Raw genomic sequence first — 27,106 nt, 5'->3', positions numbered from 1 at the left:
TGTTCCCATGCCATTGATCACTGTGGTGCTCCTTGAGCTGGTTTTAGGAGACAGGAGTAATGCCCACCTTCCACCAAGCTAAGGTTCATGGCCACAAGGTTTCTGCTTCCTGCAGGTTTCCTTCCTCGGCTGCCTGTTCTGGCTGAGCACAATCCTCTGCCAGGTTTTGATTGATAGTGACAAGGGCCTAGTTCAAATTATGGATGTTGCTAGTAACAGCTTGCTCAAGCTTCCATGAACAACCCCAGGAAGATTGAACAAAGCTGTCCAAATCCCCAGTGAGCAACATTTCCTCTGAGCATAAGGGATGAATCAAGCATCTCAGTAATCCCGGAGGAGGAAAAGTCCAACAGGAAAACAAGCTGGATGATGAACAGTAACCAGCCGGTCCTTTCCCTGAGCACAGCAGCAGAGCAGGCTGAGGGGAGGCCTCATGGCGGCCTGCAGCTCCCTCACGAGGGGAGCGGAGGGGCAGGCGCTGAGCTCTGCTCTCTGGGGACAGCGACAGGACCCGAGGGAACGGCATGGAGCTGGGATAGGGGAGGGTCAGGATGGGGGTTAGGGAAAGGGTCTGCACCCAGAGGGTGCTCGGGCACTGGGACAGGCTCCCCAGGGCAGTGGTCACGGCACCGAGCCTGCTGGAGTTTATAAAGTGTTTGGACAACACTCTCAGACAAATGGTTTTGGGGTGGTACTGCGTGGTGCCTGGAGTTGGACTTGATAATCCTTGTGGGTCCCTTCTAGCTCAGGACACCTGATGATTTTGTGATTTTCAACTGCTGCTCTCTTCCTTGTGAACAAAGGTGCAGGGTGGCTGACCAGGATTCTAACTTCATGCAGCAGTTGCTTTTTTTTTTTTTTTTTTTTTTTTTTTTTTACTTTAAAATATAGCTATTTTTAAACAGAAAGACCTCCTAATACAATACAACATAAACTGGACATACTTCAGTTCCACCCAGTGGTGTCTTCCATGCAGTTCCTGCTCCCCACCAAATATCCCAGGTCACTCTGCCTCCAGCCTCTGCTTGGAGCTCCCAGGAGGGTCCTCTCAGGAGCCTCAATCCCCAGGACTTTGTGAGCCAAAGACTTCTTCTTCCTACATTTTCCCCATGGATTGGCCATTTTCTTCAAATGCAGAAAAGCTGCAGAAGGGATAAATCACCATGAGCCATTCTCCCTCCTTTTGAATTCTGTCTTCACATCGGCAGGATAATTTAAAAATCATATGATATGAAAAATATGATTTGGAGCTCAAGGGTGCCTTTTCATTCTCTGGACCTTGAGGTCACATTAGATCATAGCCCATCACTTTTCTTTTCAAGCTTGAAGGCTAGAAATGTTCTGTGAATGGCAGCAGAGATTCAGCTCTAGCAGCCAAGGTTTTTAAGTCAAAGTCATGCCAAGGGACTTACTCTGTGAACACAAAAATGCATAACATTTAGAAATAATGTAGAAAAAATGAATAAGAAAAGAAGTCTAGCTTGCCTTTGTGAAGAGTTTGTGTTGAGGAAAGCTGCATTTTCTCAAGGGCAGGCAGCAATAGCTACACAAATCTATTTTTGTTATTTAGGCAGGAGAAACACTGTGAGTGTCTGTCTGCCAGCAATAAATCTTCTCTCAGTCTACCTGCTGGTAGATAGATTGTACAGATCTAACGGTCAGAGGCAGAAAGTAAAAAACATAAGCCTTCCACATTTCTTTTCACGTCAGGTAATCTTTCCATATGTTTCTGCATGTCCTGAAGTTTACCAGTTTCAAATGTTGTTTAAGTGCTGTACACTATTACAGCAGTTGTGTAGCAGGTCCCTAACTTCCCTGCTTGAGTGCATGCTGTTATATATACAGTATTCACCCTATAAAAGAAACATCATCTTTCCTTTCCCTCACCATTTGTAGTGTGCAGAACACCATCCCAAAATGAGATCCCACCTTGCGTGCAGTTTTTTAGCAAATCTGGAGTATTCACTGGGAAATAAAATCAAACAAGGAACACCTAGAGATTAATACTTCTATAAACTACTTTAGAAGATCTGTGGAGCTGCAGGTTGCAGAAACTCACCAACAAATACATTGGTCTTGATAAGAGATATGGAGGGTTCATTTTGCTTTTATCACCTCTGCCCTGAGTTAACTAGGGCAGATGCTATTGGCACGTGTGTGACTCAAGGTGGCAGAGAGCATCTAGATCCTCGGCTGCTAAACCTAAACTGCAGGAGGGCTCAGAAAAGGCAGTAGTGCTGTGTTCATGCCAGCTTGTTTATAGTTCTCCACGAGCACTTCAGACCTGGGCTGCTCTTGTAAATCTGATTAGATGTCACTGTTTTTCCCGGAGGAGCATCAGCTGAAGTGAAGAGCTGCTGAGTGCTGCTGCTTTCCGGGAAGAGAAGGATGGAAGTGCTCCTGCCCCTGTGGGGTGGCAGCCCTAGAAGGCACAAGGAGGCCCAAGGGCAGCTCTGTGCATCAGGGTGGCTCACCCCGGAGCAGCTGCCCCCACAGTCTGGGGAAGGGTGCTGGAAAATGGGAGAGTTGGGAAGGACTTGGCCATGGAGAAAGGAGCTGAAAAGAGCAGAGACTCCCAGATGAACGAAGGAGGCAGCACACAGAAGTCATAGAAAAACAGGCTTAGCAGGGCTCAGAAACTTGTCCAACTTTCTTTGCCACCAGCCTCAGAACAGCTACCCTTGCTGCCTTTTTTGTTATTATTATATTGGTATATATCTCTAGACTATTCTTAAAATTCTGAAGGGTGAGGTTTTATCTACTTCCTGGGCTCCTTTTCCATTGCCAAGTGTCCAGACTCTTAGGAAGTATTTTCAATTTCAGACTAAACCCCTGTGCTGCAGCTTAAATCCATTGCTCCTTGTCTTCTCTACAGCTTCTTCTACACGAGAAGAAGAGAAGACAAGTCCCACGGGGAGAAGCTGAACTGGGGAAATGCCTGAGGGCAGGATCTCAGATCTTAGATCCTCAGATCTAAGCCTGTGGCTCTCAAAAATTAGGTAGGATTTAGGCTGGCAGCTAAGCCCAGCTGAAGGTGTGGGAGGTTACCCAATAAAAACCATGGCATGGGGCAAGGTGTGTGTGTGAAAATGAGAGCTCAGGAGTAAACTATCCACTCGTGCAGAAAGACCAGGAGTGTGCTTGTTGATACTAAGCAAGTGTCTTCTCAGCAAAATGAAATGCAAAACAAGAGCTTACAGCATGTGGAAGCATGGGAAAGCAACAAAAAAAGGAGCATGCAAGCATTGTTTATTCATCCTGGGATGAAATCAGAAGGCCAAAGCCCAGCTGGAGCTAACCCTGGCTGAGGACAAAGAGAAACATGAAGGGTTTCTTGCAGAAAGAAGCAATTTGGAGAAACTGTGGGTCTACTAACGAAAGGATGACTCAACGCACTGACAGACAATAAGCAAAAGACTAAAATATTCAATGCCTTTTTTGCATACGTTTGCATACGTTTTCCTTGGCAAAGCCTACTCCTAGACCTTCACTTGTCCACAATGACTTGTGAAGGAGAGGGACAAACACCAAGAGGGGCAACAGATGACGGTCTACCTAGAGAAGCTGTAAGTATTCAGATCCAGGTGACCAGATGGGATTCACCAGAGGGTGCTGATGTGACTGTACAGCTGCAGTCCATCACCAGAAAGTCACAGGGACAGCTCTGACAACTGGAAAGTCTCCCACTTTACAAAAACTGAGCAAATACGGGTTGGATGAATAAACTGTTAGATGGACTGAAAATTAGCTGGATCATTAGGTCAAAGAACAGTAATCAATGTTGTGATGGGCCATCTGGCAGACAGTAATGAACAGAGGACCCCAGAGAAGGACACGGGAGCTGATATTGTTCAATATTTTCATCAGTCACCAAGCCGATGACACAAAGGACACTTTCATCCCATTTGCAGATGATAGATTAGAAGAGACAACTTCTGTCTCCATTTGGCAGAGCTGGTAGAGCTTCCGACCAGAGGGACTTTGAGAAACTTGGGGTCTGGGTCAACAGAAAGTTGACCAATGGAGGTCAACATGAGCAGGGCAAAGTTCTGCAGTGGAGGCAGAGCAACGGATGGAAACGACCTGGAATTTAATAGGAGACTTTGGTGGGCTTTTACTGAGAGTCAGGGAAAACATATACTGGGTCTGCACAAGCACCAGTGTGGCTGGCAGACAGAAGGTAGCTATTACTCCCACTCTATCTCATGTCAGTGGAGATGCCCCAGGATTAGCGTCCCGTGTTGGCAACCCCACTTCAACAAGTCATTGAGAAACTGGAGAAGGTCTGCTGGGGTGCTGACAAGACTGGAACAGGCTGCCCAGGGAGGTGGTGGAGTCACCATCCCTGGAAGTCTTTAAAAGACGTTTAGATGTAGAGCTTAGGTATGTGTTTTAGTGGGGACTGTTAGTGTTAGGTCAGAGGTTGGACTCGATGATCTTGAGGTCTCTTCCAACCTAGAAATTCTGTGATTCTGTTATTCTGTGAAGACAGTCAGGACCTAAAGATCCTGGGTGATGGGTTTGGTCAGTCTGGCAAAAAAGAAGCCTAGGAGAGGCCTAATGGCGGCCTTCAGAAGTCGACAAAATGGAGCCACGCTCTCCAAATCAATGGTAAGCTGTACAGCAAGACCTTGGTCTTCACTGGAATGATCAGGTTTGTCTATTTAGGGACCGAAGGAGGGTCATGGAGTGGACCTCTGTGGTGGACCTCTGACCACGCACTCCAGCTGACAGCTCTACCTTGGTTGGCCCCAACCATCTCCCTCCAAGCTAACACTGAGGCACTTCTCTGGGAACAGCTCAATCCCACAAGTTGTCCCCAAAGGGCAGCATGAAGAAGATGATGTTAGGTTCCTCCTACATGAAGTTTAACAGGACACCATCAAACTTTGCACTCTGAAACACCTCCACACGCCTCATACCACACCTCCTGGCATGCATTGCTGAGGACTCTTCCAGCTGGCAGCATAGGCACAGCCTCAGGGATTTAGGAAGGATGCCCAGGGCAAACTGGTGGCTGAGTCAGCAGGATGGTGAAGACCAGGGAGGGCACAAATAGTGAAAGATGGAGCATGGTGTTACCTGCATGGGAGCTGCTTTCCTAAGAAGCTTTCATAATTATTGGTTTCCTTTGCAGAAAGGTGGAGGGCAGCTTGGAAGCACTTATCTGTGCAGCACAGTGTGGGTCCAGGTGGCAGAGAGCAGAAATGACCACATTTACATCTCCTCTGCTGTATCTACATGGAGGTGGACACATGGAGGTGCTAGTTTCCTCCGGTGTTTTCTCCTTATCATGCAAGAGGATGATGCAGGCAGCAAGACAGCTCATTGCCCAGGATAAAATGACTCAGTTCTGCTTCAGATCTTGCTTATATTTTACCAGCTTTGTATCCGAACATCTCATTAACAAAAGCAAATGGACTATAACATCTTCTAAGCAAGCTTGCTCAGAAATCCCTGAAACAATCAAAAGATGGGGAAAACAATTCATTGCATCTTATGCATGGATTCTTGGAATTTTAGATATATTAGGCAAAACCCCTCTTTATTCACTCAAATTAGTCTAATTGCATGCATATTTATTGTCCACTGTTCCTTAGTATCCAAGCAAATCAAAGTAGGTTGCTTCACTACTGAGACAGCAATTTTGCATAAGAAATATGGACAGTTTTGCATCAGACTAATAATGCTGTTCCATTATTCAGAACCAGAGCTAAAATTAGCAAGCACCTCAACAACCAGATGCATATTTCATCTTCAAGGTACAAGCCTGAATTAGCACTGGCCTCTGCCTCCTACCAGTAGCCCTTAATTCCCAAGGGGCTCTTCTACGCCAAGATTATTGACATGAGATAGACTCAGACTACCTTGTGTATTTGTATCCCTATTTAAATACCAAAGGGACTCCAGAAGTCAGGCCCCATTTGCTGTGTGCCAGAAAGCTACGTAAAACTCCAAATCTGACTTTTTATATAGCTTTTTAAGGAGAAATCAGCCCTGTTTAAAGGAAAAGGCAGCCAAACCCACCCACAGAACTGCACCTGCTCACACCAGAAGCACCAGTCCTTTCTCAGAGCCACCCTTAAAATGATGCAGCCTCTTTCTCCCCAGGCTGGCCAAGTGATGAGGAGCCCCTAGCACAGAGCAGGTGCAGTTTCTCAACCTTACACTCTAAATAAAAGCCAAAGCTTTTCGTTTTGTTGTGCAAAACCTAAAAAACAGCCCTTTCAGAGCTCTTTTAATGCACTATGGACAGATGGAAAAATTCCCTCTTGACCAATGCTGTGTTTTAAGCACCCTTAATCTGCAGGGACATTGCCACTTGTATGGGAGACTGGGCACTTTGACGGATGCAATATACCCAAATGAAACTCTTTTCTTTTTTTTTTAGCCTCTGTACACTGGGGTGAGAGAAAGGGTAAAAAAGTCACAGTTCTGGAATAAAATCCTCCAATGTCCCTTCTGCCTGTGCTTCAGGTCTAAACCCCAGACCAGCTTTCAGAAACCTTTGCCCCTGCCACAGACTTGCCTCTTCATGGACAGGATACCAGGGGTGTCTGCACAAAACATGGGTTGGGTGGGGAAAAATATTCACCCTGTTATCGACGAAGCTTGCCCAGAGGCTGTTATCAACCCCTGGGTGCTGGGCAGGACCCAGGGCTGACTCCAAAGGGCTGGCAGCCTGGCCTTTTCCTCCCTGCAGCTGAGTGCAGCCCCCCTACTTTTACCCCATCCAGCATCTTCGCATCTGTACGGACCATTTGCAACACCTCCTCAGCTGCTTTGGGTCCTAGGGGGCTGCTGATATGCTGCTGCTGCTGCTGTTGCTGTGACTTCTCCATCATCTTTGTACTCCTTGGGCTCTTGCCAGTTTGCCTCCTAAGTGAAGTCTGCTTGCTGAGCATGGTTCAGATCAACCCATGCTCCTAAAGCTCCTGGAAGGTTTGGGGGCTGAGAGCAGCATTTTGCTTCTGGGATTTGTTTGCAGGAGGAGGAGGTGGTCTCAGCTGCAGGAAGGGTGCTCGTGTGGGGCTCAGTCCCCCCTTCCCAGAGCTGCACTCAGAAACACTATTTACTGATATTAGCTTACCATCCCAAGGAGGGGGGAGGAATTACTATGAAATGTTTACGAGGACCGACTGAAACCTGAGAGGAGGATGTTTTTAGTAATGGGAAAAGAGCCAAATACCTTGGAAGAGAGATATCCCAGCTTTAAGAATTAATTACCGCTTCCCAGTAATGCAGGCTGAACTATTAAATAACCTTGCGCAATTTCCTGGGCAGATGCATTTTAATGGGAGTTTTGTGCACAGATCAACAGCGAAATAGGGTTCACCAAGCCCGGGCACATGGGCAGAGCCCTTCAGCCCCGTGCTTACCCACCAAAGGGCAGAGGATGCTGTGGGGTCTGAAGCAGAGGCTGAATCACAGCATCTCACAGCTTGAGGGCCTCTGGGTGAGGATTTCTCTTGTGGATGGTCATTGTCAGTCCAGGAAGGAAAACACGGATAGCAAACCAAGGGTGATCCTATAAACACCACAGCTGTAACATCTCTGGGGCTCCGTAATTATTGTGCAAACTTTGCTACGTTGCCTTTCAGTTGTAAATGAAGTCAGTGAAATGGGTGCTTTCTATATCCCAAGTTTTCCTTTGGAAGAAATAGGGTGTAAATGGTTGTGCCACACAACGTACACTGGCCTAGCAAGTGTAGGTTATGTATTTAAACATCTGATCCTGCTTCTTTTAGTCAAGAGCATCAAGCAATGAATGGATTAGGAAAGCCTCATAAACCAGTTATCTCCTTTTTTTCAATAAAAATGAATTGATTTCTTGATTTCTCCTTATCTTAGATATGTGGAAACAGAACTGTTGACGAGCAAGGCTGAGAACCAGAGGGGTTTTTCTGGGAAGTCTGAATTGTCACAAATCACCCAAAACTGAAGCTGAGCTGCTGTTTTGTGAGCCATGCTCCAACTCATAACAAGCTTTTGGGGGCTGTCACTGTGGAGGTTTCTCCGTCAGACGGCTCTTTGGAGGGTTGTGTGGCACCTCGGGGCTCTGAGACAGCATCACCCCTGGTGATAGTACATCCTGAACCTGCTCAGACCTTCCTAAATAACCAACAAAAAAGCTACTGAAGTCCACCAGGACTAACGTTGTGTTATCGGAGGTCCGGGCACAGGATATGGATTTATTTCTCGTTGTTCCTCCACCCAGGATTAGTCAACCACAGCCAAAAGAGAGGAGGACATCCACGAAACCTCCTGAAGAAGATATTCCTAGCTCTGCCTAGGGACCTGTGGCTCCTGAACAGAATCGCACGGAGCTGGTTGATGGCAGCAGCTATTGTAAAATTCATGAAGTCTTAAGGCATCGCTGGGTGATTTCATTTCTGGGAGATAACCAGACAAAATAGCCCAGCGGGGGGGGAGATGCTGATGTAGGAGCAGCCATAATAGTGTGTGATGCCACAACGCGTTCCCGCTCCCGAAAACCCACTCATCCTTCTTGTCAGGGGAAATTGCTCTGATTCTGTTCCACAGCGGAGGTGGTGGGAGGAAGGAGGCAGATTCATACTTCCCTCTGATCATGGAGAAAAGGCCAAGCTGAGCCCTGCCATGCTCCTGAAGGGGCCACCCCCTGCCCAAGCTGCCCCCAGCGCCATCCCCAGCTCCAGCTTCACTAGGACAGCAGGCACCAGGGCTCAATGCTGGGTGTATTTTCTGTACCTCTATGAGCTGAACACCTTCAGCAGCTTGCTCAGTGAAACCCTGTACTGGGTGCTCAAGGGGGAACCAAACTTCATCATTTCCAGCCACGGTTTCAAAAGTAACCAACACCCTAGCACTGTGGGTTTTTTTGTTTGTTTGTTTGTTTGTTTTTCCTGGAAAACAGTTTGTTTTCCCCATCTTCAGGACAGTGAAATGCTGCCTAAATACCCCAGTTGTGATTTTTTAAATTCCCCTTCAAATTTCCCCATGAATTTGTGTCCCCTGAAGTTGGTTTCGAGCTCACTATGAAGGCATCTGTCCCCATTAACCAAGTGCCCCCACTCCTCTCAAGCCCCCAGGCCAGAGTCGTGGACCTGGCAGAGCACTTCTCAGGCTGAAGAAAAATATTTTCAGTGCATTTCAACCACTAACATCCCTTATCCAGGCTGTCACCGTGCTTTGGCACTTCCAGTAATTAACTCAAGAGGTTTGAGCCCAATTCGCAGCCCTGCTTTGGGTCTGCCCGTGTAGATCTTGGGCTGCATCCCTCCTGCACTGTGTAGTGGAGTCAGGTTGGAGCGGGGACAGCAAACCATTACTCCACTTCCACGTTTTCTGCTCAGCGTGGAGCAGAGCTTTATTTTTACCAGCACAACGCACGCACTTCAGAGGCAGATCTGAAGTGCAAAACCCACGTTCTGTGCTTAGACAGCCAGCAAACGTTAATAAAAAAAAAATATATAAAAATAAATAAATACATAAAAATCACTCGGGTAGGGTGGGAGAGCTGACGTAAATGAGGAGGAAAAAGTCTGACCCGCTTCCAACTGGCTACAGAATCACCTTGGGGAAGAGGGAGATGTGATTCCTCATAAATGCAGCTATTTTCTCTAAGGGAACCCACGCATCAGTCCCTCCTAGCACACGGCTCCGCAGAAAGCAGCAGCAATCCCCCACGCAGCTCAGCCGCGGATTGCTCAGCACTTTGTCCCACGGTGATGTGCAGCCGAGGCTCAGCCCTCCCGTTAGGGACAGAACTCTAGAAATCCGAAATCAGAGCTCATTGCTAACAGCTCCTCAGCTTTCGGGTGGGGACAGGTGCAAGCAAAGCAGCAGTCACTGAAGGAGGAAAGAGATCCTATTATAAGCAGTACTCTTACAGGCAATTCTCTCTTTTCACATTTAATAAGGCTATTTTTTCTTTTTTTCTTTTTTTTTTTTTTTTCCCTTCCATATAAAGCTTTCCAACAAGGGCTTTCCAAGCATTTTATAAAGGCAGGTTACATCATCATCATCATCATCATTTTACAAGCAGGAAGCTGACGCCCAAAAAAAAGTCATTTCAGCAGAATAAAACAGCAAATCCCAGCCCAAAACAGAAGAAAAAAAAATAAAAAATCAAAACCTGCTGGCAAAAATCCCCTTCTCCAAACACATCTACCCAGTTGCTATGCAGCATTTTTTTTTTTTTTGAAAAATAAACAAACGAGACCAAACAAAAGGGAACAACATGGAAACTGCAAGCTTCGACACACTTACTTCCATACTTTTGGCATTGGTACAAAAATAAAGATTTGTGGTTTTATTCGTTCACTAGTTTACAAAAATAAAGAGTCTATGGGGTCGCCCCGGAGGCTTTACTTGACTTTGGAAGACAAAGCCTGTTTGAAACGTCTCTTTAGGTCCTGCATGTTGGGGGATCGGGGCCGGGGGATGATGGATGCCCGCCGCCTGTCCGCGCCGCCGGCGTGCTGCAGCTTGCTGACCTCCTTGCAGAGGTACTGGAACACGTCGCAGACCCCCTGGGAGTTCTCGCTGGTGGAGATCTCCAAAAACAAGCTGCCCAGGTCGCTGGCCAGCTGCAGTCCCTCCTTGGCCTGCACTTGCCGGGCGTGGAGGAGGTCGGCTTTGTTCCCCACCACGATGATGGGGGTCCTGGCGTCCGGGTGGAGCTGGCGGATGTGCTGATGGAGGGCTCGGACCGCCTGGTAGCTGCCGTAGTCCGTGATGGAGTAGACCACGAGGAAGCCCTCTGCCCACTTCACGCACCTCGACAGCGAGTCCAGCACCTGCACGCGGTCCCCCTGCACCTGCGGCACGACAGAGCCAAGGCTTTGACATCGTCCCGAGAGGTCTGAGCTCCGTCCTAGGGGACCGAGCCTGGCTGATTCCCTTTTAGGAAACACGGGCTCCAAAGCTGAGCCCTCAAGTGGCAGAGAAATGATCTAATTTAAGGAAGCGAGGCAGCACTCGGGGCATCCCATGCTCAGCTGGGCGGCAGCGTGCCCAGCTCCCCAACCAAGGGCTTTTTGTTTTTTAGGAAAAAGGGCTGAAAGCTAACCCCACCACAACCACGAGCTCATGCCCCTGCAGAACTCACAGTTTTTGACCCAAATCTTATTTTGAAGCGAAACCCGCCTCCCGTTTAGCTACCCGCTGCCGCCAGGATTTGGGGCGGCTCCGGAGCGAGCCGCCGAGATTTTTTTCCCCCCTCTCCGGTTCCCAGGGTTTTGGGGCGGGGGGCGGCGGGGCCGTACCTGCAGGCAACCCGGCGTGTCCTGGATCTGCACGGCGACGTGCTCGCCATCCAGGCGCACCAGGCGGGAGTAGAGGCTGCCGGTGTTGGGCTCGTAGTCCCCGATGAAGCGCTTGGTCAGGAAGCGCACGATGAGAGCTGGAAGAGAGGGGCTCGTTAGGACGGACGGAGGGACAAAAGGGGATAAAGGGGGACAGGGAAAGGACAGGAGGGGACATCCCGGAGCGGAGCAGCCCCGGAGAGAGCACTCACCGCTCTTGCCGACGCCTCGGGCGCCCAGCACTGCCAGCCGCACCTCGCCGCCCGGCGGCCCCGGGGCGCACTCGGCGATGGGCGCCAGCAAGAAGGGCTGCGACATGCTCGGCAGGCGCATGGAGGGGCTCGGCTGGGCTCGGCTCGGCTCAGCCCGGCTCGGCTCGGCCTCAGCCACCGCCTTTTAAAGGCTCCGGCGGCGGCTCCGTGCGCGGCACCGCCCCGGCTGCAGCGCCCGGCCCCCGGCAGCCGCTCCGCGCCTCCCCCGTCCCTCCGGGCCCCTTCCCCAAAGGCTCCCCGCTCTCTGGGACAAGCTGGGGGACCCCACGGCACCGCCCCGGGCAGGTTTAGGGGGTTGTGGTTAGGTTTGGGGTGCAGCATCACCCCGCGGGATGGGTTATCCCTGCGGCCGGGGATGGAGAGGGGAAAGAAGGGGAATGATTTGGGGTTGGATTCCGGGTCTGCAGCTGGGTGCATGAAAGAAGGGGAATGATTTGGGGTTGGATCTCATGGCTGCAGCTGGATATATCCCTCTACAGCCAGTGTAGAAAGCCAAGTTTACAGGTCAAGCCCCAGCCAGCCCTGAAACCAAAGTGCTCCATCAGCCCCCAGTGTGTGGATTAAGCCCTTCGCTTTTTAGGAGTGGAGGCAACTTGAAAAGCGAAAGGATCGCACAGCCTGGCAGGAATATTAGCCCCAAGCCTGCTAAAGGCTGGGTGCACGTTCACATCTCTGTGCAACCCGTTGCCTTGGCTCCTGCGGAATTGCTCATGCGGTGTGCTGCATCTCCAGCACGTGAGTGTTTACAAGTGAAATAATTCATTTAGGGGATGCTTTGGTTTTATTATTATCCGGGAGGTAACACGAGGCAGCAGGAAACAACATGGAGGTGGCAGCAAGGGAGCAGGCTGGTGCCAAGGGAGGTGCTGGAGGCTCCCCATTTTTCACAGGTGCCCTTTGTACGCTGGGCACTGCAGATTTCCATCCGCTTTCACAGAATCACGCAGGATATTAGGGATTGGAAGGGACCTTGAAAAATCACCTAGTCCAGTCCCTTTCCAGCGGGGCACAGCCCTCAGCTGTATGGGATGACAAAAGGTCACGTTTTTCTTTACTTTCTCTTGCCCTCCCTCCTGCTTTCTCCCCACGTCCAGGCAAAACCCAGGAACCGTGCCTGCTAAGCACTTCTTGGGAAACCTCCGGTGACACAAAACATCAGGAGGAGGGCACTAGAACATCACCAGCTCTGCTCTACCACAGCAAAAGCGTCCCCAGGGTAAGAAACCCTGGCACCACGGACCACAAGGATGGGTGGAACAGCACCCACTTCCCAGGGGCACGGCCCCACAGCGGGCAGGGGACCGCCCGCCCCCCAAAGTTGTGCCCCACCTGAGTTCTCCCCCTTGTGCCCCATAAATCCCGGACTTTTTCTACCTGATGGAGATGCCACATGGCTCTTTAGCCGGCCGCACATGATTCACAGCAGTTAACACCCTCAGCTAAGGCTGTGGAGGAAGCGCTGTGCATTATTTGTGTTACTGCGGTGCCCAAGAGCCCCTACAGGAACATCGAGGCAATTTTTCCCCTCAGAAGCTGATTGCCTCTAAAATCTCTACACCAACACTCCCTGTCATGCCGCTTTTCCTTTTGTAAACAAGATTTTCTTCCATCGCTAAAAGCTTTTGGTTTCCAAAGGTTCACGCTATTGTCATCCGCTCCCATTGTCATGCGCCGCTCGTCCCTGGCCTTGTGCACAAACAGGGGCTATTTTTAAACGTTTCTTTATAAAAGAGCTATCAGAGCACATTCAGCGCGCCCTTGAGAGAGCAGCATGAAAACGAGTCCAGGCAGATGACTGCCAGGTGCTGGGAGCTGTGAAAGCAGCGAGCATTGAAACCACCCCAAAAAAAACTTCCCCTAACAAGGGAAGTTTGCGTCCCCTGCACCCCTGAATCATGAGAATCTGTACAAACGAGCCCAGTTTAGTAGCGTCCTTTCTCCCCACACCAAAAATTTTGGGAACCACTGCACCTTGTGGTCTCTTGGCATCCTCTGGGCCAGCTGGGACACAGGAGGCAGCTCAGCCCTCACCTCTGAATTAGGCTCCCTGAACGGAGATGAAGCACTGCGTGGAAGTGCCTACAAGCACTTCACTCTCACGTTGTGCAGGGGCGATGTGGCCACCAGCTCATGGCTCTGATGTGTAACACCCACCTAGAGTAAGCTGAAGGGGAGATCTTGCAACTCCAGACACAAGCAGAATTGCCTCACCCTCCCGGAGAGGCACGCTGAACTCAGAGGTCGCTCCCCTCCCTAGCAGTTTGCAGTTTGTGTGCACACCGAGAATGATTTTCTTGGATCACGGAGGCACTTCAGTTCAGGAGCTGGTTTCATGACAGCCAGTTTTCACCAGCTGCTCAACTCGCAGATCTCCCTCTTTTGTCAGGACCGTGCAAAAACAGGGCAGCTAAACACAACGAGAAGCAACTCCAACAGCAGATAGGGGTCTGCGAGTACCCGAGCTGTGCTTCTCCAAACCTGAGATCATCGGAAAACCACCGCCGCACTGACAGCAACTAGAAGGCAGCACCTATCAACCAAGGAAGGTTAAACCTTTGACAGTTTGTGCTTCTTCCAAAGATTGGAGTAAGAGTCTCATAAAGAGACTCTTGCTACACAAACCCAACCTCATTTTCAGTCAGTTCTGGGAACCCAGACCGAGGAAATCATCCCCTCCCTCCCCTCCCAGCCCACGCGGATTCCAAACACGCACTTAGAGCATCTCCCACCCGCCGAGTGACCTTGGAAGGACAGGGGCTAAGTGGAAACCTCGCAATGCACAGGGTCTGCAGAAGCACAGCTCTCAAACAAGACCTCTGCATGCTGCCTGTTCCTGTTAGCCCAAATTGCTGAGGAAGTTCCAGAAGTTGAAAGCTACCCACTGCTTAATTCGTGCTTGTTAAACTCTTCATCGCGGTGCTAGTTGATCCACTTGCGTCTTGACAGGGAAGCACAAAACAAACGCAGAGCCAAGGTAACTTAGACAAGCATGCATAAGAGAAATGGATGGAAATTGATGAAAAGGTCAGCACCGAAGATCACACCCACTAAAGCCTCCCACTTATCTCCTTCAGATGCAAAGCCTAATGGAAAGTGCTTATCCTGCTAGACAAATATTTATTTTAAATTGCTGTTCACAAGCCAAGTAAGCTGATAAAGATCTAAGGTTAGAATATACCTCAAACTGCTCCACGAAAAACGCAGATGATTGTAAGAACTGAGTGCATGAATCAGTAAAAGTTAGGACAGATTCATCAGCCCTGTTTCGGGTGATGGTGGCGCACTCCATGCCTAACCCACCGTGTCAAAACAGCAAAACACCCTTCATCAATCTGCTAAGAGGTAGGTGTTTCACCTCCTGCAAGGCACCTAAGTGTTAGGCTAAACATGCATCAATCCCAATTTCTAAGCAGCCTGCATGCAGCTTGAAACGCCTCAGAAGAGAAAAATAAACCTCATCTCTCCATTTATTACTCCCCCTCAAAAAATAGTTGTCCTACAAGTGACTGTTCAGTCATTTTCAGTGATTGACACCTACAAAGTGCTTGAGATCACCAGCTTGTCTGGTATTTCACCTCTACACATTAGTTTTACATCATTTACTTGAGGTAGCTACGCAGTGCCTTACATCAGACTTCGGAAGGTAAAAGATAATCCAGAACTATCACGAAGCTATGTTTGAGTTCATGCATTTTCAAAGCTAAGCACCTTGCCTTCAGCAGATTCTTCAGCAAGCTTTGAACAGAACTTACAAAACCAGCCTTGGTTAGCACACAGTTGGCTGTTCTTCTGCTCAAACACTGGGCAACTAGCACCAAGGTTTTGTGAAGCATTACTGAAGTTAATTGGATGAGAGAAATGCGTTAGGACATCCAGACAGATGCTTAGATCCAACAGATAGGTAATAAACATACGAAATCCAAGTGCTGAACTACGTCAGCCCATTAAATAAAGAACAAGTGACAAAGGCGCGGTTTTGACATAAAAGCGTTGTTACTAAACTACTCTTTTCTAAGAATGCTTATTGGCCTGGGAATGCTCTAAGAATCCCTTTACACATTACAGTGATGAAACAAAAAGGCCTGCCCACGGCCTTATTTTTTTCCAAGTTATTTCAAAAACCATTTTCTTCAAGTGACACTTGGCTCTTGATATATGCTCTCAGTTTGCCAGTGAAATATTTGATGTCCTCTCTTAGTACTCCACTAGGTAATCAAAGGATGATCACCACTGAGAATTAGCAAGTTTCAGCACCCCTAAAATGTATGGTCTGTCAGTAACCAAAATGACCAGCAAAAGCTGCCAGTCATTTAAATGACCAATTATCACGTAAAGCAAGCTAAATAAACTTAATTAAGAGAAGCTTTTCTAAAGAATCTGTTCAAAAAATACTTAAATGAATCAGCCACAATCGCATACACTTGTCCAAAAACAGATCTTTAATTTAATCTTTTCAAAATGTTCATTATGCCATGAATTCATAGGGAATTGGCTCCAGCAGCTCTGGATCTTTCCCGTTAGTTCTCACGAAGTGCGCTTCCCTTGGTGGAGCAGGCTGTAAATGAAAAGAGAAAGAACTTGTAACACAAACTCAGATGTAGCCTTACACAAAATTAATTGTGACACTTAATGCATTGCTATATATACATCACATCAATTTTATCATTCCTTGTCTCTTTAAAAATTGTTTCAAAGATTAGCTGTAAAAAAAAAAAAAGGTCTGCTAGAAAATTTACTTGGCTTCCACTGCTGAATGAATAAAACTACACTTCATCCTCTGCAATTTACTAACCTAAGTTAATGAGAAGTGATGCAGCCTGGGGTTCTAGAAGAAACAGCTGTTACTTTCTCTAGAAGTCATTCTTAAAGGGTTTTAACAGAAACTGCAGCAGCTGAATTCCACTAAATTGGAGACATCACTCCTAGAAATCAGCCAAAGCTTCTGCTCCAGATTAGCAACCCTCTACAGTGCTCTCTGAACAGGAAGCATCTGGCCCTTTGTTCACAGCCAAGGACATCATTTTCATCCAGGAACAGTGCATGTCTGTTCAGGCACCAAATCTTACAGCTGAGATGCAGACGCACTGCATGCTGTCACTCTACCCTAAATGAAGAAAAAGAAGGAACCTCCTACAAAAAGAACACAAACTAAGTGAGGCTGGTAGCACACACCTCCAACACAATCTGCAACAGACCTGGATTTTTCAGAGTACTGTAAGCAGCTTCATTAATGTTTTTTTTAACAAATAAATTCAGTTTGCAGCATAATGTTTTGTTGTTTTGGAAGAGAATAACGTTTTAGTCAACTGAATCAACAGTGCATCAACTACAGTAAGAATATTACCTGGCGTTTCAGTTGAACCCAAATGCCTTTTTCCTTTGCTTCCTTTTTCTTCTTCTCATTCTCCTTCACCCGCTGCAGGAAGCTGTCTCTGCTCTTGGAATGCTTAATATGCTCAATACGCACATTAATTCTCTTGGCAAGAATCTTACCCCTAAGAAAAGAAATCAGGTTTTAATCTCCTGCACTTGCAAAAAGGCCATTTGAAGGCCAGCGTTATGGCATTTCCACACGTAACTCCATGAGCTCAATTAGAGATCAGTTTTCTTTAAGTGGCAATCACTCAGAATACACTGCTGCAGATGTAAATCTGCGTTAATTTACGTAACTGAAAGCTTATTAATATATAACAATATGCTGATAATCCAGCCTTAAATTGCTGGAGAATAAATTATTTTAACCTTAACCTTGGAGCATGCAGACAAGTAACTACCACCACTGTACTTCAGTCTAATTTCTGGAAAAAAAGAATTATCTTTTTCTAACTAAATTGTACAAAAAGATGAATAAAGCTGAAAAATAGTACTTTAAAAAGCCTTCAATATAAATGTGCAAGTCAGCTGAAAATCCCCATTAGGTAATGTCACCACGTGCTGCTGAGAAGAATAACGAACTGTTTCCTCTGACAGGATCCAAGCCAAACGACCATCATTTGCTTGGGTTTTTAAAAGGAAACGTACTTTACCCACCTTGAATGACCAATCAAGACAAAATAACGTCTAACTGGCAAAGTGAAAGGAGGGTGCCACCGCAGATCAACTTCCCCCAGCACAAAGTTTAGATGCTCGGAATTTCATTACTTACTTCACCTTCTTGTTAACAATAACGCCCACAGCGTGCTGCGTGACATTATATACCCTTCCAGTCTTGCCATGGTAACACTTGTGGGGCATACCTTGTTGAACAGTACCCATACCCTGTTAAAGAGGTAAAATAAGAATCAAGCCTCAACTTTAGCTTTAAAACATTCAAGCAACGTCGAGGGCTTTCTGTTCAGAAGTTAATTCAAGCACAAATACCACATTACTCGAGATGGATTTAAAAACACTCCTGTTTTGTTCATACCTTAGAATTTCTAACCACACATTTTGTATCTGAAGACTTACTAAATTCTTCTATGACCATTCTGTTGCTTTCAGCGTCGGTGAAATAATTCGATCACTTTGTCTTTAGCAAGCAATCACAGGAGACAATCATCATCAAGCTCCAGAATGTCAAGAAGTGATAATTCCTGAATGCTACAGTTCTCCAGGAGTTTAAAAAAAAATAAAAAAATTACACTTCAACCTCTGAGTTATGAAAACTCAGCACTTCAAATTGAAATTAAAGGATTCAACAGAATAGGAGTTCTTAGTGAAATGCTCAAATTTAATACAATTTCATGTTGAAAGTACGGATGATTTCAAATGACAAGTCCTAGAAAAAAATGATTTATGGGAAATGATGCTGCATAAACCATGCAGCACGAACTATGGCTCCTCTGAGTAGCAGGTGCAGATCAGGCGAAACAGCATCTACTAGAATGACACATGGGGTTCCTGTGAGCTAGCAGGCACAACGCAGCAACCCAAGTATTAGATATTGCGTGCCTCACTCACTTTTTTCCAGCTGAGCACACAGTAACAGAGCACAGCCTAATGTAAATCACTCAGCAGCATTGTTATTCCAGTACTGCTCCAACAGAAGCCGCTGCTTGTGTTGACACATGAGTAACAGAAAGACTACCACAGAAAACAGAAATGGAAGTGATAACACTGCTTCAGGTATTTGTGCTTTTTGTGTTTGTTTTGTTTTTGCTGTTAATTACACTGCTTTGTAGAAAGTACCTTGATATCAACTATGTCGCCCTTCTTGTAGATGCGCATGTATGTAGCCAGAGGAACAACTCCTGTTGGGAGACACAAATATGGACACTATGAAGCTCCCAATTTCACACATATAAAAAGGTGGGGCGGGAGGACAGGAGACACAGACCACACATTTTGTAACACCTGATTTAAAAACTTAAATTCAAAATTAATTAAATAACAAAAAAAACATTTTTAAAGTAATTACCTCTTCACTTTCCAAATTAAAGAAAAAAGTGAAGAAAACTACAATTTTAATCTCATTCCTAATGCAGAAGCTGAAAAAGCATTACAACTATTTACGATCTCACTGTGAATACAGCTGCTATCACTTATCACTTAGAGGCAAGAAACCATACATTTTAACTAAGTATGACTTTTGATGTATCTTCTTCACTTTCAAGCAATGCAGAAATAGTACCGTCACCATCGTCCAGCACTCAAAAGAGTAATAAATAACCTCTAAGACTACAAGTTTACTTGTGGATCTTTCTGTGGGTTTTGGCCCAAGTTGCCAGATACCCATCCTTTGATGTAAGCTGGTGTATCCATACTACCTTGGGGCTGCTGACATCCAGCAGGTCAGTAGCTTAGTGCAGTTTTTCTCCCCACAGCACGTACTTACCATGTTTACGGAACGGCCTCGAGAACATATAACGTGTTCCCCTCCTCTTTCCCTTTGTGTTCGTCATTTTGGATGATTACTGCAAAAATGAATGAAAACTGTTCAGAACTACTGGTTCACTGAAAAAAAAATGACTAATGACGTTTTCATGTGTTTCAGGAAAAGAAAGCCTTCAAGCCTTCACAATGATGCCATTTCCAAAAGGCAGGCTCAGACCAAACAAGGTTATTAGACACTAACAGGAAACAAATACAGTATTTATATAGAGCAATCACACAGCTGGGGTAACGTGGGATGACAGCAAATCACCACCTGCACCTTCTCTCTCCTCAAAGTGATGTCTGCTATGAGAGAGGGCCAAGTGGCTCAGGGCTTTGCCTGCTCAGGTGCTGAAACCCTTCAAGGATGGAGGCAGGCTGATGAACAGCCAGTTTGGAGGCCTGACACCTCGCCACACAGAAGTTTTTCCTTGTACCTAGTTATAAACTCTCATTTGGCCTTATGACATACATCTTTCCTGTCATGTGCCCCTAATTAGGCACCAGGCCCCATCTTCTTGGTAACAGCTGTTAAGTGCCCCCCCAAAACAGCTTCTTGGCCCTGAATGCTGAAGCCCAGTTCTATCAGCCTCTCCTCACAGGGCTTGCCAAAAAACAAGACCTCTACTACCAAAATTCTGAAGTAATTGCAGATACTGCTCTTAAATATGATAAATTCAACCCCTCTATTGCTTCTTCTCTGATTTCAGTAATGCTTTTTAACTTCATCTCGACCAGCTCACCACCACAGACGCCCCTCAGCCCCGGCCCTTCACACTATGCACTCAACACCCACATTACCGCACCCCATGTCCTGCTGGACGAGACCTACACTGTAAAACTACCCCAAACCCTCCTTCTTTTATTCCTTTATTATTTCTTTCCCTCAGCAGCCTCCCGGCGCGGCGCGGCCTACCCCTCCACCCACCACCCCACGCCGCAGCCTCCAACCCACGGCCCCCCCACTCTCCCCCTCAACCCCCAACCCCTTCAAGTCCCTTCCTACAGCCCCCCAGCCCTCTAAAGGAGCCCCCCGGCCGCTCCCCGGCGGCACCTGACGGGCGCTGTGGGCCCGGCGCCGCTCCCCGTGTGCCCACAAAATGGCGGCGCGGCCCGAAAGGAAGGAGGCCGGCGCCGCGGCCGCGCTTAAATAGGGGGCCTCGCTGGGGCTGCCCGCGGCGCGCCTGACGGAAAGAGACAGGCGGGAAAATGGCCACCCTCCCGTTTGCCTGCCCGCCCGCCTGAGGGAGGAAAATGGCGGCCGGGGGGGGGCCTGAGGGAAAGGGGGGCGGGAGGGGGCTGAGGGGAATGGCGGCGGGGGGGGCTCTGAGGTGGACGGGGAGGGTGTGGGGGGCGTGTTCTGAGCGCCCCGGGTAGGGCTTTTGTTAGCTTGAAATACAGCTCCTTAACGAATAGCTTCTCTTAATTTGGAATATAGTGGTCAAAAGTTGTTTCACGGTGTTAAATAAAGTGTTTTGCGTTGGTTTCCAGCACTGCAAGCCTTCTGGTACTGTGTGTCAGCCGCAGGTGCCAGAATCAAGGTCCTGGGCAAGAAGATCCAGTGTGAGGAACAAACCAGCAGGATTCTTCAGCCATCAGAAGTAAAGAGGCTGCTCAGGCTCGTTTATATGTACATATTATTAAATGCTATAACGCCTAATTTCTGTGATTTATTTTTTTTTCCCACACAGATAACGTGTGAATCCTGAACAAAGAGCCTCTGTACGGCCACAGGTTGCATCAGCAGTGTGGTGCCCGCAAATGAAGCGGGCTGGTGGGCAGCTTCCCGAGCTGGCAGCGTGACTCATGGTGTTTGTGCAGCGTGGATGTCGGAGCAGACGGGAATTACAATGGGAAGCGGGCTGTAGGCAGGAGTGAGTCAAAAGAGAGCCTCCCTCCCTTGGTCCAAACACGCAGGGACAGTTCAAAACTTGTTTCAGCTATAAGTCTGCCCCACTGCAGGAATTCTTGTTTCGAATGAAAGAAGCACTTATTTAATTTGGGGGAGGGATGATTACTTAAAGCGATACATAAAAACATATTTGATCCTCTGACTAACTTCACAGTTACTCTAATGTTGTCTTGCAAGGCTTAGGCCCAAGTCCTTTCTGTCACCAGTTTAAAGCTAGCTTAATATTTATGGATCATAAGAATGGATTTGGGGGATTAAATATGCTATCAGGTTCTGCCTGCAAAACTAGCTGGCTGACATGTTTTGACAGATAAAGGCCTTGTCTATACACAAAATCTCTTACATTGTTATATTTAGAAAAAAATGTATTCCGGTTCTGTACCATGACAAAACTAGAATTCACAGCACCTGGTATCTATGTAGTGGAAATCTGTATTGTTTAATATACCTTCAGCCTAGGTGCTATGGATCTTTTCCAAGCTTGAGGGTAGTTATGAGCCTGAACAGCTCCTAATTGGAGAAGCACATTGGCAAGAGAGACAGAGATTTCAGGAAAGACATCAAGCAAAGTGAAGACAGGAAGCCGAATCCTAAAAGATACTATTAAATAAATGAAGATAGATATTTTCAGTGAGCTGAACTCTCTACTCTTGGCAATGATAAAGGGTAAATTACATAAAGGGTAATTTTTTTCTCCACATCAAGCAGGAAAGAATGGGGAAGAAAATCCACATGTTGAAACTTATTTCAACATACAGGGCAGGTAAATATAATTCAAAAGGGAGCACTAACTGCGAACTTAATTGAACTCTGCTTACTTTGGGGCCAAGTAAGACATTCAAGATTTGCTACATTTTTTTTCCGAATAAATTGCACAATAGGTTTATTTGAAATTTCACTGATGTTCTCATTTGTAAAATTCAGCTTGGTGAACACATTCCCAGGATTCTTAATTAACTCAATATTTCAAAAAAACCACTGTGTTTCAGAATTTATCATAGCATCATTCACTGGCCATGCTGTCTGGGTTTGATCCAGAAGTCTGTCGTATCTACCAACACTCTACACGCACTTTCACAAAACTGTTGCCTACTGAGCACTCAGACTGCAGAGCATTTATAAGCACCTCACAAAATAATAAATAATAAATAATAAATAATAAATAATAAATAATAATGTTTGTCTCCAGCAAATAAAGCTGCACAAGGTGTTTGGTGAGTCCTGGTCTGGAAACCAGAGCTAGCAGGCAAGCAGATGTAGGGGAGATACAGCTCTGTATTCCACACTGCAGGTGCTCCCCTTACTGCCGTGCTTCATCCCCTCAAAACTCAGGCTAAACTGCTCTTCCTTGGTCAAAATGCAATTGTAGGATTCTGATTCCGATTTCTCCTACACCCAGCTTAGCATGAAGTTCTAAAATCCCATGAAGAACTAAACCCAGTCCCAGGCTGGTGCTCCACCCATTAATGTACCCTGGAAATATTTCTACACTGTGGTAGACCCAATTTCCATGCTAGTCTTTCTGGCTTGGAGGTGGAACAAATCTGAAAGTTGCTAGGGAGAGCATGTTGAAAAGCAGGGCCCATTGGAAGTGAGAGGAGTGGGGACTAGATAAACATCACTTTGTTTTTTTAGTGTTGAAAACATACCAGAAAAACATTTCCAGTCATTGAGTTCCCATAGTCAGGATTCTGATACCTTCTTTGGGAGAGTCCCATTTTGTTTCTGACACTTCTCTGCAGCATCTGTCTGGACAACAGCTCTCTCTACAGAATAAATGATCTATGATGATTCTGCACATGGGGTTGTCAGGAATTCTTCACTGAGTTTCTAATGCGCAGTGGGATCTGTCTTGTTCTGAAGCTCAGAGGACCAAATGATATACACAAGGATGTGGAGTGTGACATTCCATTTATGTTAGGTTATTCAGCAGGGGTGCGGAAGGAATTTAAATTAATGAGAGTTTGTAAATTGCTTTGAGGTGAAAAGAAATACATTCCCCTTCAGTAGGGTGTAGGTTTTCCCCTGTGTCTCACATTCATTACACGTTCATTATGTGGGGGGAAAAAAACAAGCAAAAAAACACCACTGACTATGATGAGCAAAATTTTAACAGAAATAACTGAGACTAGGTGTCGAATAAAGAGGATTGAAATTTGCAGTTCCTCTCGTGATAGCGTTGCAATACCGAGAGTCTAAATGGGAAAAATTACAAGATTATGAAGTTGACTGGTTACCCCATAGCAGGCTTCCATCCATACTGCATTTACCCTGTGCCATTGATCAAAAAGTTACTATCCAAAGTTATGTGCCACCACTGAAGCTGATCGTGTTGTTCCATTGTTCGCTCTTTCTAAAATGATCCTCTTACATTGCAAAGTCATACTTCTGTCCCCTTTTCACAGGTCTCTATCTTCCCAATGATTCTGCTTCTACCAGCCTGGTTATTTCTGGTAGCTGGTCCAACTCCTCATCCACAAAACCCACCCTGTAAATATGAAAAGTCAGAGCTTTAAGTGAGTAAAATTTGCATCAGAGCAAGCAATCGCTTTGCAGGAAGATGACTACAGACAAACTCCTTGAGTGGGCTCACCGTGGAATTGCTTAAGTGCCAGTGCAGGTGCGGTAACCGAGCTGCATCACCAGGAAGGCATTTCATGGAGAGGGGAATGCAGAATAGTGACAATATGCTCCTAGAACATTGGAAAGGCAAAAACAAAAAAATATGCAGAACAAAAATAATGATGGGGTCAGCGCATCACACATCGGTGAAAGTTTTCTGTATGCTGCTGCTATTTGTGCATTAATTGCTGCTTCAAAATGTTACTAGATACAGCTAGACTGATACTGAAGCCAAGCAAATGCCCTTTTTCCACCATTATCTCTTGATTGCCACATAAAATCTGAAATACTGAACAAATTCTGTCATTCAGCTGCTTATTTGAATAACATGGCATTCTGCTTGTATATGCGAGTAGCGCATTATTGGCCATTAGGAATCATTAGGAACGTACAAAGAGCCTGTCGTGTAACTGAGACCAGCTTCTCACGGGCACCAAACAATACAATCCATTCGTCAAACTTCCCATTTATGAAACATCATTTCAAAAGCAATTAGCGTCCTTTCCTCCCTCACTAATGGAGTGGCTTCTCAGGAAACTGGTTTCATTAATACTTTTTTTTTTTTTTTCCTCAGACTTCTTGTAAGTGCCACTAATTTTTTTGAGGTCACCTGTCTCTGTGTAACCTCCTCTGAGTCCAACCCATCTAACCTGGAACAAACAATTCCTCATATGGTTAGCATCAGATTTGCTATATATATTTATTTTTTGGAGTAAAGGTGTTTAGCCACTCATTAGCTAGCAGAGCTGATAATTACAGATCCTTTTAACTCCTCTGTTGTAGAGGAACTGAGCTGCTGTGAGCAGCAAATCTGCATAATGTGGGGGTTTCTGTTGGCATCCTGTTTTGATAATGTATATATAATATATATATATATTTAAATCTCATTTTTCACAGTCCCCCTTAAGCCCTTCCCTATCTTTCTGGGGAGTTACAGTTTAAGAAGTAAGGGGCTTGATGGTTAGGATCATACTGTTATTTTCTGTTCATTTGTTTACAGCTGAACTTTTGTGTACTTTTAGCTGGAAGATCAATTATGTTTGCTCTGTTTCTTTTTCTGTAATTATTTACACAGAAGAGTGATACCCACTTTACACCTTTGTTTTACTAAGCCTCATAATCCAGGCTCTTGGGGCTTCCAAACAGCAAGAGCTATATATTTGCTCCTGTTCCTACACATTGCTCTTGTGTATCAGTGATCAGAGCTGTACACAACAGTCCCAGTGACCTTATTTATAGTACGCTGATTAGGTCTGAGACATTTCTTCTTATTACAGAATATGATCACAATTCATGAAATACGAAGGTCAGGGGGTTGATTTTTTTTTCCCTGGCAATAAATGTTTCAGTGTCCTTAACTTGCTAGCTGGGAGCTAGGGGACACTTTTTTAATCTAACCCTCAAGCAGTAGCAGGCCTCTTGGTGGTCTCAGTGGCACAAAGTCAGTTCTTAAGTAGTGATGATTTTTCTCAGACAAAACTCTTGGTGTCTTTAAAGAATTTTTGTCTATAAGGAATAAACAGACATGGGCAGAATTGGCCATTAATCGCTTTAAAATAGATTGGCCAAAATAAGTACAATAGGAAAAATTGCAGGCTGGCGTGGGCCAGACTTAGTTTACCTTTTGCTTATCTGATTTCTAGCATGTGACTATTTTATTCACTGTAAAGTATAATTTTAACAGAAGCTCAGCCTGAGCTCTACGCCAGGTTGGCCATGCCAATTACTTTTTTTCAAGGCAAACTAACATTTGGAGGGCAAAGAGATTTAGCTTTACATAGATCTGAATATGAGCTTTGTTGCTGAAATGTTGGAGGTTGGAGACCACCTGATGGAACTGAACAGGTACAAGTCTGTGGGGCCCGATGCCGTGCATCCCAGGGTCCTGAGGGAACTGGCTGATGTAGCTGCCAAGCCTCTCTCCATCCTGTTTGAAAAGCCCTGGCAGTCAGGTGAAGTCCCTGGTGACTGGAAAAAGGGAAACAGCACTCCCAGTTTTAAAAAGCTTTTTTAAAAGATCCTGATGGACAATAGCAATGTGCCCTTATTGCAACTACATCCAGGGCACTAGTTGGCCAGCATGGCAAGGATTTATTTCTCACGGTTTTAGCACTTGTTAGAGCACATCTGGAGGACTGTTTTTAGTTCTGGGCTCCCCAGAACACAACGTAGACTTACAGAGCAAGCCCAGCGAAGAGCCACTGAGATGTTCATGGGGCTGAAGCACATAAGAGAAGAAGGTGAGAGAGCTGGGTTTGGCAGCTGTCAGAGGAGGAGGCAAAGGGAGGATTTTCTCTCTGTTTTCCACTTCATCTGTAGAGAAGATGGAGCCAGAGAAGGATATGAGGCAATGGACACAAGTTAGAACATGGGAAAATTCCAACTCAAAATAATGAAAACATTTCTAATGTAAGGATGGTCAAAAACTCAACCAGGCTGCTCAGAGAGATGGTGGAATTTATGTCCTTGGAGCTATTTAAAACTCAACTGGACATGGTCTTGAGCAAACTGAGCTGGAGCAGATCTTAGCAGAGGATTGAATTAAAGACCTCTGTAGGTACCAGAGATTGTATTAATCTGTGATTCTGACTTCTCTACATCAGTAAAGTAAAAATGTTGGTGGAATCATTCTCTGTTTCATAAGTACTCTATGAAATTGCACTGGTTCACTAGCATCTGAGGTAGCCATTTTTACTTCTCTTTAATTGTTCTAATCAGAGCCATTAACATAATTGTCTTTGCTTATGAAATGGCAAAGAGTCTCGCTGGAAGGAAAGGGCTTCATAAAATATTGGTAGTTTTATTTCAAGAAAAGGAATGTTTTCTACTTAGCCTTAGCTGAATTCCAGTAAACACAAATTTAATTTTATCTTCAAACTCCACCAAATTAAATTTGCTTTGCTGTGTGAGTACATACGAAGTTGTACATGATTTTAACAGTGCTGCAAAAGGCACTTTTTAATAATGCATGAAGTAAGCAGAGTTATTGCAAACTCAAGTACTGAGCAGATTGCAACAGTCTTTCAGCAAACATCATTGTGTTTACTGCGCTTGTACGTATCTTCCGGATGCTAAAAGAAAATCCTGTTCTGCCTTCGTAGCCTCTTCTTGGAAGAAAAGAAGAATCAAATTCAGAAACCACAGGAGTAAAAAGCACGCTG

General features: G+C 45.9%; 2 protein-coding genes, 1 long non-coding RNA gene and 2 other non-coding genes across 5 annotated transcripts; 1 reads left to right on the top strand and 4 right to left on the bottom strand.

The window, feature by feature from the left end:
• Positions 1–9,878: 9,878 nt before the first annotated feature.
• RASL11A (RAS like family 11 member A) lies at positions 9,879–11,668 on the bottom strand. Its single transcript, XM_068672109.1, has 3 exons — positions 11,501–11,668; positions 11,250–11,386; positions 9,879–10,802 (listed from the first exon to the last, which is right to left on the bottom strand). The coding sequence occupies exons 1-3, from the start codon at positions 11,619–11,621 to the stop codon at positions 10,350–10,352; spliced, it is 711 nt and encodes a 236-aa protein (XP_068528210.1). The 5' UTR covers positions 11,622–11,668; the 3' UTR covers positions 9,879–10,349.
• A 4,308-nt stretch (positions 11,669–15,976) lies between these two features.
• RPL21 (ribosomal protein L21) lies at positions 15,977–20,607 on the bottom strand. The gene is made up of 6 exons (XM_068672121.1): positions 20,466–20,607; positions 19,374–19,452; positions 18,728–18,789; positions 17,706–17,818; positions 16,905–17,055; positions 15,977–16,115 (listed from the first exon to the last, which is right to left on the bottom strand). The coding sequence occupies exons 2-6, from the start codon at positions 19,438–19,440 to the stop codon at positions 16,026–16,028; spliced, it is 483 nt and encodes a 160-aa protein (XP_068528222.1). The 5' UTR covers positions 19,441–19,452; positions 20,466–20,607; the 3' UTR covers positions 15,977–16,025.
• Positions 17,513–17,646, bottom strand: LOC137850380 (small nucleolar RNA SNORA27). The gene has a single exon (XR_011092523.1). It is a non-coding gene; the product is annotated as a small nucleolar RNA SNORA27 (small nucleolar RNA).
• Positions 18,032–18,107, bottom strand: LOC137850365 (small nucleolar RNA SNORD102). The gene has a single exon (XR_011092510.1). It is a non-coding gene; the product is annotated as a small nucleolar RNA SNORD102 (small nucleolar RNA).
• A 134-nt stretch (positions 20,608–20,741) lies between the features above and the next one.
• LOC137851208 (uncharacterized) lies at positions 20,742–22,394 on the top strand. Its single transcript, XR_011093059.1, has 2 exons — positions 20,742–21,012; positions 21,103–22,394. It is a non-coding gene; the product is annotated as an uncharacterized lncRNA (long non-coding RNA).
• Positions 22,395–27,106: the final 4,712 nt, after the last annotated feature.

Source organism: Anas acuta, chromosome 1, assembly GCF_963932015.1.
Source record: "Anas acuta chromosome 1, bAnaAcu1.1, whole genome shotgun sequence".
Taxonomy (NCBI): domain Eukaryota; kingdom Metazoa; phylum Chordata; class Aves; order Anseriformes; family Anatidae; genus Anas; species Anas acuta.
The sequence above is the reverse complement of the archived record's forward strand: the minus strand, read 5'-3'. Positions and strand labels throughout refer to the sequence as shown.

Coding starts and splice junctions, on each gene's coding strand:
- RPL21 (XM_068672121.1), bottom strand. CDS start 19,440: ATGACGAACACAAAGGGAAAGAGGAGGGGAACACGTTATATGTTCTCG. Junction 18,790..19,373: donor GAGGCCGTTCCGTAAACATG/GTAAGTACGTGC, acceptor GTCTCCCAACAG/GAGTTGTTCCTCTGGCTACA. Junction 17,819..18,727: donor GCGACATAGTTGATATCAAG/GTACTTTCTACA, acceptor CCTCTTTAACAG/GGTATGGGTACTGTTCAACA.
- RASL11A (XM_068672109.1), bottom strand. CDS start 11,621: ATGCGCCTGCCGAGCATGTCGCAGCCCTTCTTGCTGGCGCCCATCGCC. Junction 11,387..11,500: donor CCGAGGCGTCGGCAAGAGCG/GTGAGTGCTCTC, acceptor CCTCTCTTCCAG/CTCTCATCGTGCGCTTCCTG. Junction 10,803..11,249: donor ACACGCCGGGTTGCCTGCAG/GTACGGCCCCGC, acceptor GTCGTGCCGCAG/GTGCAGGGGGACCGCGTGCA.